The sequence below is a fragment of the Populus euphratica genome, unplaced genomic scaffold (genome assembly GCF_000495115.2).
Source record: "Populus euphratica unplaced genomic scaffold, PopEup_1.0 scaffold58.1, whole genome shotgun sequence".
Taxonomy (NCBI): Eukaryota; Viridiplantae; Streptophyta; class Magnoliopsida; order Malpighiales; family Salicaceae; genus Populus; species Populus euphratica.
The window spans coordinates 1,979,049-1,989,682 of NW_011499864.1; the positions used below are offsets into that span (position 1 = coordinate 1,979,049).

Consider the following 10,634-nt stretch of genomic DNA (forward strand, 5'->3'; position numbering starts at 1 on the left):
AAAACAGAAAATGGCAATGGTGAGAGAAGATTGAACTTGCAATGTCTGCACAATATCGTCTCAATCTACCAATTGTAGCTGATGAACGTAAGGTCTGTCTGTGCTCCTTATGATTTGTAATCTTACTGCTGCTATTTTAAATTGTATTCAAACAGGTTAAGTCTGCGCATCTATACTCATCCATTCACGATTTGATTAGAAACCTATATACTGGCATTCTTGAATGCAGCTTGACTAGAGGGTACTTTAAGAAGCATCCCCTAGATAACCTTCCATACTTTGCTGATAAGGTAAATGCTGAAAATAAACACCATCATTGTGGCCATGTTAGCCTATAAATAGACCCAAGCAAAGAGAGGAGAAAAGAGGAGTGAGTTGCCAGAGAGCAGCAGCAGCGGCTGCCACAAGCAGCACTGCAGTGAGAGAGAGTTGGGAGTCGAGTAGAAATGATGATTCCTCCCTCCTCCATTGATGTGTTTTGTTGTTTTCTCTCCTATAATAATATTGGCTGCACTGTGGACGTAACAAGTATTGAACTCGACGTTAAATATTGTGTTTTGCTTTCAATGAACAAAGACTAGATCACCTGCGATCCTAATACAATGATCGTCTGAATAATCATCATATAATAATTATTAAATCCTTTGATAAGTTAGTTTAGAAAATTTAATCCGAGTTGAATTTTAAATTAAATTAAAAAATATTAAATTAGTAAAATCTAGTTAATCTAGTCAGATTTTTAATAATTTTATTAATTCAATCAACTTCAATATAATCCTAGAAAAAAAGATATTATTTTAATAAAAATAATTAATCTAATAATCCATGAATTAACGCACAATATATTTGAAACCCTTTAAATAAAATTTAATTAATAGATTTTAATGAAATCTTATGTTCGAAAGCCTATTGAGTATTAAAAATTAAAATTCTAAATGAAATTCAATTAACAGATTTTAATGAAATCTTTTGTTCGAAAGCTATTGAGTATTAAGAATTAAAATTCTAAATGAAATTTAATTTATCAAAAAGCTACTAAAGTAAATTAAAGGTCAACCCCTTTATTTACAATTTTAATATGGAAACTAACTTTTTTAAAATAATTATTCAGTGCTTTTTTTATAAAAAAAACAAACTTTAAAGAAATAAAATGAATGTAATGCGGGTAATATAGAACAAAAATAATTTAAATTTTATCTTTTTCAAATATTAAATTCAACTTATTTATTAACTAAAATAAAATCAAACACTATAATTAAATTTAATAATAGTAGATAATTGAATTTAATATCTAAAAAAGCTACAAAAATAAATCAGAGATCAACTCTAATTTACAATTTCAAATAAGAAAATTTAATAATAAAATTATTTTTTTCAAATTACCCATCTATCATTAAAAAAAAATAAAACATTTGAAGAAATAAAATGAATGTAACAAAAGTAATATAAAAAAGAAAATGATTTAAATTTTATCTTTCCCAAACATGTAAATTCAACTTATTTATTAATTGATTTTAAACCAAACACTATAATTAAATTCAATAATAGTAGATAATTGAATTCAATCTCTAAAAAAGCTACAATAAGAGTTCAACCTCTCTAATTTACAATTCCAAATAAAAAAAATTTAATATTAAAACTAATTACTCCAAAATACCCATCTAACATTCTTTAAAAAAAAAACATTTGAAGAAATAAAATGAATATAACAAGTAGGAAATAAAATAATTTGAATTTTAAAATATATAAATTCAACTTATTTATTAATTGAATTAAAATCAAATACTATAATTAAATTCAATAATAATAGATAATTGATTTTAAACAACCTATCAGTTACCTAGTTTTTTTTTTTTGAGTTTATTACTAATAATGAACTAGTGATTTTGTCTACCGTTGTCTATCCTATTTTATTTGGAGTAAGATTGATAAAATAAATTTTTTTGAACATATGGAAGGATATCTCCCATGAAAGAGCAGAAACAAAAGCCAAAAGAAGGACCAATAATTTTAGCTTTTATCCCTTATTTTTATAGTTTCAAAGAGAGATATATTGAATATCCAAAATAGCATTTCTAAGTATTATATGTTGGTTAAAAGAGCTAAAATTTTATTTAATAGATTTTTATATATAAAAAAAGTTTTGATTAGAGTTGTTTTAATTATTTATTATTAAGAGATAATTATATCAATATTAAATATATTAAAAAACAATTAGTTTTATAAAAAAAAAATTCCCATTAAAATACATATATAAAAAATAATATATTTATTCTATTTAAAAAATCTTATTACCAATTTAGCTCTTTTTATTCCCTTGGAGATGCTCTGGTAACACGTTAAGGTTTTCTCTGTCCTTTCTCTATCTTTTATCTCATGTTCGTTATCCTTGTCGTATAGTAAATGTCGTAAATATGTACAGACAAGAGACAGCCAAGATGAGATGGCCCTCTTACAGGGAGGACATACAACATAAACTCTTACAACTTGCAGTAGCAGACAACAATTGTACTGCTTTACAGCCCATACAAAAAATAAACTACTTCTTCTACAACAACAACAATGATGACGACGACAACAACAGCTCTGTCTGTTTCTTGTTCAATCTTATTTATTTCAAAAATCCAAGTGTTTTTTTTGGCTTGATAATAGGAGTTTTCCACTTTAGCTGAGCTTAACCAAAAAATAGAATAAGAACATGGAGTTTTGTTTTTTAATTAAAGTAAAGATTTTTTTGTATAGTAAAGGAATATTTGTGATTTAGAATATTTAGAGTAATGGGTTTTTGTTGTTTGAGTTTGTTAGTGAGGGCGAGGGAGTAGTCATAGGAGGGAGTAGTCATAAGCCATCTCTCCCCTGGTCGCGTTGTCGGCGCGAGGGCACTTTCTGTCGGCAATGTTTGTACTGTATCCAACGATGATTCTCTTCTTTATTGTTTCTTAATATTAATTTAAAGAAAAACGTACAGCAAGTTGCTGATTGATTTCATTCTTTCTTTCTTTCCTGCATCAGTAGCAGTTTGTTTCTTTTGAGACCAGACCTTTAAGCTTTGTTCATTTTTACCATCTGGGGTTTCTTTTCTTTCCTTTATTTTTTGGAGAACTTGTTGCTGGGAATGTGGGGTGGATTTTGATTTTGGTGATCGTGTCATTGGAAAACTGATCAATTTGTCGTTGGTAAATGAAGCTGAGGTTTCTGGGGATCTGGCTGCTCAATTTATCTGTGAATACAGGTTAGAAGATTTCAGATTTTCTTTTTAATCTCAAGGAGTTTTCTCATCTCTTTTGCTAGTCTGGTAGGTAGCAGTTGCTGGTTTGAATAAACTTGATAGTGTGTTTGATTTGATTGGTAAGGGTTTGACAGGTTATTTGCTATTGGGATTCAACATTTCGCTTAGCTCACTTTCTAAACAGTTATTTTCTTTATGGTGGACTCCTAAGAAGATCTTTTCCTGGGACTAGACAACTATTTCATTATAAGAATTATCAATTCCTGCACTACCGTTGCTGTGTTATTTGTTTCCATCATCCATAGTTACCGCGAATGCTGCGTCCTTTTGTGCTGGGATTTTCTTTTCTTCATTATTGCTCATCTGCCTTTTTTCCTTCCAGGTTCCATGTATATTGTCTCATATTGGACTAAAACCTTACAGCATAGCTGAAGTGGTTCCTATACTAAATGTCAAGGACTCTTGCAGCCATACTGGGAGGTGCTGCAGGAGTCATGGCATTGGCGGGGGCAGTTGTTTTCTTTCTTTGGTGCTTATATCACAAAAAGACTGTGTCAAGAACTTCTGAGACAGGATCTTCTGAAACATCTGTTCAAGGTAACAGTTATATCATCTATCTTTCAAGCGAGGTTCGCAAGCAAGTGATTAAATGGTAAACGTGGCTGTTTTTCTGTTTACCTGCAGTAGGAAGGCATGCAGGGATCGAGTTGTCATCACAAGAAGCAAGGCGTTTTGAGATGGAAGAATTGGGTCTGGCCACGAAAGGTTTTAGTGAGAAAAATTTGATCGGGTTAGGAAAATTTGGGGAGGTATACAAGGGTTTGCTTAATAATGGGATGATTGTGGCCATCAAAAAGAGACCTGGAGCTCCTAGTCCGGAATTTGTTGATGAGGTAAGCATCACTTGCTGAAAGAATCGGGTTTCAGTCTTACAGATGAAACATTCCTAATGAACGAGAACCATTTTCTATAAGTGTGGATTCTCCCCGTTATAGCTCCAATTTTCCTTTCATCATTAATGCTGCCATGAACAGTGGCAGAGATTGTGATGGTAGCTTAGCTCGCCAAATTTTATGATGAATGGATAATAAATTTAAATAATTATTACATACATCATTTGAGCTTTTTGTTCCTCTTAATTCTTAAGTTAATCTATTGCTTGTTGTTTTATGCCATAGCCTGGTTATTGCCTTAATATAACTCAAGCTATTCAATGAAGCCTCCCCCCAAATTTATATGGGTTGATCCTTCTGCTGGAAGACTCAGCTTCAACTGTGTGGTAGCTGAGTTCTTTTGTTATAAGAACCAAAAACTAGCTTATGAATTTCCTTTATGCTGTCCTTGATAGTCATTCATGCATGCCTGTTATATTATCTCTAATGTCACATTGTCCAAGTTTTGATCTAACAGGACTGACTTCTTGAATATCAGGTGCGCTACCTTTCACCTATTCAGCATCGGAATCTGGTGACACTTTTGGGCTACTGTCAGGAAAATAACATGCAGTTTCTTGTATACGAGTATATCTCTAGTGGGAGTGTTTCCAATCATTTGTATGGTAACTCTCTATCCAGTCACCACTTTCACTTGATCTGTATGTTGTATCCATGAGACATATAGCTGTAAATTTTTCATGCATTATCATGTGATATGCAACATTGCCATTTCCAACAGTTTCCTCTTGTCATCTTGTCCTTGGTTCCATGTAGACAGACCCTGTATCCATAATAGTTGATTCTCAGTTACAATAAAGTCATGATGTTTTCCTTGCAGGAGTTGGTCAAACTTTGGATGGGAAGCTAGAATTCAAGCATAGACTTTCAATCGCTCTTGGGGCTGCTAAAGGTGATCCTCTGCAAAATCAGTGAGCATTTTGGCTTTCCTGGTATCAGCTTTTCTTTTCTTTATATACAATGCCAATGATCAGTACAAAAATCTAGAAAGGGGAGGGGGGGAAGAAAAGGAATATCAATATTGGTTTCGCAAAATGCTTTGAGTTTGTAAGATTTAATATTTGTGAAAGGTTCCTCTTTCCATGTATGAACGGTCTCAATGTGCATATGCCACCTCATGTATCTCATCCCACGCTGCAGGTTTGGCTCACCTTCACTCTCAAACTCCCCGTTTGGTGCACAAGAATTTCAAAACAGCCAATGTTCTCGTGGATGAAAATTTCATAGCTAAAGTTGCGGATGCAGGACTTCGTAATTTCCTGGGAAGAGTTGATGTTGCAGGCCCATCTACACAAGTGACAGCTGATGAGATATTTCTTGCCCCGGAGTATTACTCCTCAACTTTCCTTGTTCTATACAGCTGTTAGCGCATTATAGTTGGTCAGTTTACGCATATGGCATTTACAAATGCAGGGTGAGAGAGTTCAGACAATTTTCTGAAAAAAGTGATGTATTCAGTTTTGGTGTATTCCTTCTAGAGTTGCTAAGTGGCAAGGAAGCAACAGAACCATCTCCAGAGACCAGCCAAAATCTGGTCGAGTGGGTAAGTTTACCAGTCTTCATCACTTTAGATTATGCTGTGATGTTTATGTTTTGAAGTAACTTGCTCGTTTGATTTCTCACTAGTTCAACTAGATTGAATTAGTGAATGCCTGCGGATGTGCAGGATTGGGAATAAAGATTGTTTTCATCACTGTCTTGCTGTTGCAAAATATAATTGCCACAGATTTTCATCATCTCACTGTGGGAGCGCGCTCAAAAGAAGCATACATGCGCTTCTTTTGAATGCCAACAATTCTTTTTTAAACATATCCATATTTCAGAAATCAATATAGCTTGCAGCTAGTGAGGCATCAGTCAATTGTCACCAGTCTTGAGCTAAAACGGATTTCTTATCTTTTCATTTAGGTGCAAAAAACTCAAGACTACACCAATTTTTCCACCATTGTCGACCACAGAATGGGGAGTAGCTTCACTGCAGAAGGCATGGAAGAGTTTATACAGTTGATGCTTCAATGTGTGGAACCTTCAAGTGATAGGAGACCAATAATGAGTTATGTGGTAATGGAACTTGATCGCATACTTGAGAAGGAGAGGAACTTGACGACGGTCATGGGGGAAGGAACCCCAACAGTGACCCTTGGAAGCCAGTTATTTAGAGCAACCAAGTAAAACAACCTTGTGTTCCTTCAAAAGTATTTGGGAGAGTGATTTTTGTGATACTTCAATCGTTTATTTCAAGTGTTTCTTCCCTTTTTTGAGAGCTCAGAGAATATGTTAAGCTGTTTGTAGTAAATGTATAAAAGAACAGCTATGTTATATTATTTTCACATTTTTTGTGTTATTTTATCATAAATGTATTGATAATCTTTTGTAAACCATTATTTGTTGCTAATATTATCAAGGTGAAAATTGAGATTTGGGTGATTTTATATATATATTATCACAATTTGAATTCTAGATTCATGACCGGCAATACAGGAACGGTGTAGAAAAAATATTTTATTTATGCTAAGTTTTAAAATAGATATATTAAAAGAATAATTTATTCAAAAATATATAGTATTTTATAATCTTCATTGATGTTATATTATTTAAAACTAATGAAACCAAAAAAGTAATTTAAAATTTTTTATTAGTAATTAAAATAAAAACAATAATTCATAATACTTATATTGTCAAAATCTAAACTTAATTAAAATAAAATAATAATGGAACGTCTAAAACATCGAATCAAAATTAAAAAGAAAGCCCTGCAAAATAAGTTAGGCATGTTGACCAAAACTAAAGAAGCAAGAATACTCAACAAAATTTATTTATTATTAGAAACTAAGAACTTGAAATAATATTAAGAATGAGGGGTGAGTTGAACTAACTCAATGAGAGAATAACATTAAATATAGATTTTTAGATATTAATAGTTTGTAAATCGATTTATATTAATATACATATACATACTAAATATATTATTATAAAGTAGTGAAATACATATCAGAGATTAGATGATACTCAAAGATGACTAGATAACACCTGAGGGTAGCCAAATGACACTAAAAAATGATCATATGACACTTAAACATTATCATTGTGGGATGATCAGCCGCTAAAGATTGATGCCTCTTTCACTAACTAGGTATACAGAATATTATGTACACATAAGATAACTATTCTTTGTTAGCATAGAGTTACTAGAAAGTTCTATATCAAAACATAATAGATATTCAAAGATTCATCAAGAAAATATATATCATATCGAATAGAATTTAGTTTGATAGAATACGAGTGCAAATTTAAGAATAGACAAGCACTCGAAAAATAAAGCAATATATATAAATATTCAAGAGATTAACTAATCGTACTCATCATATAATCAACATACATATTTATTTATATTATATACATATTAAAGATTATTCCATTCACCAGAAAAAATATAGATTAAAAAACATATCAAATGAAAGACTCGAAAAATCTATTGAGGATCGTTAGGAGAATTAATAACAAATATACAAATTATACTCAAAAGCAACTCAAACAACAAAAATAAAAGATTTCAATGTATAAAAGAAAACCATGTTTAGTCTCTTAGTCTTAGGGACTAAAATGACAATTATTCAAAACAGGGACCAAAATGTAATTTTACCAAAACTGGACCGAAGTGTAAATACATAACCATATTGAAATTTCACTCATAAACCATCCTCAACTCTGTCTAGAATGATACAGGGACCAAAATGTAATTTTTTAAAGTTCAAGGACTAAAATGTAAATTCCCAAAATTGAGGGATCAAACTGAAAATATTTCAAATTAATTATCAAAATAAGATTCATCATCCTTAACCTCACAATAACATTTTCCAAAATCTCAAAATACATTTAGAGGTCAAATTATAATTTTTTCAAAGTTTAGGGACTAAACTGAGATTTTTATAAATCAAGGACCAAAATAAAATTTGATCATCTTCAACCTCAAAAACCATTCTGTTCAGATTTTCTAGCAAGGTTAAAATAAACTTATTAACTCATAAAAATTAATTTTAAAAATTAACTCATAAATCCTTATTTCCATCAACATATTAATTAATCACCTAACATGAAACCCTTAATAATCATAAATCAATCTTAACAACATATACTTCTAATCCTTATAAACCTTAATCTTTTTTTTAATCATTTTATAAACAAACTATAATAGAAAATAATATAAAAGAGAATCACTTACTTATTATTTCCACCTTTTTTGAACTAAAAATTCAAGATCAAAAACTAAAATTTTTAATTTGATGAGTGGAGAGTCACGATGGCTACAAGAATTAGAAGAGAGAAAAATAATTCTTTTACAACTTTTTCTTATATACCTAATCTAACTTAGGTTGGGTTTGAGCTGATTTGAGTTTGAGTTTGGACTCAAAGTTTGGGTTCAAAGTTTGGGTCTTACATATATAATATTTAGTGTTATTAAACCTGTATTGACAGGTTGATTTAGAATCAATTAACTCGATATATGATTCAAAATTTACTTGATTAAACTTGAAATCAACTTATTACTATATTAAAATCTACCTAGATTTTAACTCATTATGATTAACATATTTAATCTATGACGGAGGTTTAATAACTTTTTATCAATGTTTAATAAATTAATTTTTTAAAGTGAGCAATGTTGTAAATCATGTTTCATTTAAAAGAGATGTATATCTCATTCCTATTAAAAAAATAGAATAAATTAGAAAAGATTTTATCTTAGTTTGTTATAAAAATGCCATCTAAATTCCAACCAAAATGTTCTATTTATGTTTCAACCATGCTATTTCGGTCAAATAATGTTTTTTTAAACTTTTTTATATAAAAATATTATCTAGTTTTCCAATATTAATTACATCTTTCAATCCAATTATTGGATTAGATTGAAATTTTATGAGTTTCTTGATATATTGTTATATTTCTAGTTAAAGTTTCAGGGCAATTAGAATTCAAAAATACCTTACGAAATTGTTGATAGTCGAACAAAAATATAAAAAATAAATCATAGGCTCATTAATTGCATTTTTATAATTTTTTCTATATTTATAATTTTGTTTAGAAAGCTTGTTTTGTTCTCCTTCTATTATTATTTTTTTAATTGTATCATTCAATAAGGGGTGATAAATTAGTTTTATGATTTGTTTTGATTTATTTTATTTAAAATTATCATAATTTTATGACCCGAGTCACAAATTTAAAAAGATAATTTAGATTGAACTGAGTCAATATATTATCATCTTAATTTTTTAATTAAATTATAATTTTACCTATATGTTTTAAATTTATCAAATTATATTAATTTAATCATTATTTTTTTATTTAAAATTTGGATTGTATTATTTCAACAAACTTGCTTTTTACTTGAGTCATTCTACTTTTTGTCATATATAAGATTCGGATTTGTTTTGTAGAATAGTCTATTTTGGTGGGAGAATTATTGTTTGTGCATTATTCCCAAGGAATTAATTACGTTGGCCTTATCGGAACCTTTTGCCGTAATTCAGCCCCCCTCATGCAGCCTCCGCTAGGTTCTCGTTGTCAAACCTAGCACCACATTATGCCCCACCGGGTCACTAAGATTGATCCATGGGTCCTCTTTTTTTGACCTAGGTTTCCTATAAACAATTGCTTGTACGACTCTATTGGAAATCCAATCAAATCTAGGTCTTAACTAGAAAAATCCAAATTGGATTTTATAACTTATGGTCTCACTGTTATAGCAACCAAGAATGTATTTATAACATCCACTCGTGGATAGATTTGGGGTAATTTTTAAATTCGGTTTGATGGTTAATATTATTCAAGATTTGAGTTATAGGTTTTAACCTAATTATCTTGAATTTTTATTTTTTTTTATTTTTTCAAAATTTGTTTTAATTTTAGTTTTGGGTTAATTGATTCTAGATCGATCTGATTTGTCGAGTCATATCTAATTTAAAAAATATAATTATAATTTAAATTAAATTTTTAAAAATAAATAATTAATATATTGTAATAAAATTTTTAATTAGGTAAAACCGGCTCAACATGATTTTTAACCAAATTACTTCAAATTTGTCTTTTTCAATGTTTTTTTTTTTAATTTGACTTAGTTACAATCTTAGTTTACTGGTGAAAGTTATCCTATTCAGCCATGCTTGATCTTAAAATTATAATTATAAATTTACTAAATTAATTTAATTAATTTAAAGTAACTTTATTGTTTTTAAATAAAATAATTTTTTAATAATAAAAATTCTCAGAGTTAACCCGACCATAGTTTTAAAATCCGGCCCGGCCCAACAGGTTGACCCGGGACCTGGCCGACCCGGGGCTGGAACCGGGCCGGGTTGATGAAAAAATAAGGTAAGCCATGACCCGGCGTGACTCGGCCGACCCGGCGGGGTGGCCCGGGAACCCGGACGACCCAACAAAACCCGGGTGCCACC

General features: G+C 30.3%; 1 protein-coding gene across 3 annotated transcripts; it reads left to right on the forward strand.

Moving 5' to 3' along the window:
• Positions 1-2,345: 2,345 nt before the first annotated feature.
• LOC105125825 (putative serine/threonine-protein kinase) lies at positions 2,346-6,604 on the forward strand. Of its 3 annotated transcripts, XM_011026458.1 has the most exons (9): positions 2,348-3,232; positions 3,292-3,348; positions 3,612-3,826; positions 3,914-4,122; positions 4,661-4,787; positions 5,003-5,074; positions 5,323-5,509; positions 5,596-5,725; positions 6,091-6,604. In XM_011026458.1, exons 3-9 carry the CDS (start codon positions 3,679-3,681, stop codon positions 6,352-6,354), a joined length of 1,137 nt encoding a protein of 378 aa, XP_011024760.1. In that variant the 5' UTR covers positions 2,348-3,232; positions 3,292-3,348; positions 3,612-3,678; the 3' UTR covers positions 6,355-6,604. The 3 variants fall into 3 exon arrangements, with proteins under 3 accessions (XP_011024761.1, XP_011024760.1, XP_011024759.1); XM_011026459.1 differs by lacking the exon at positions 3,292-3,348 and having other exon boundaries at positions 2,346-3,232; positions 3,917-4,122; XM_011026457.1 differs by lacking the exon at positions 3,292-3,348.
• The last annotated feature ends 4,030 nt before the right edge of the window (positions 6,605-10,634 follow it).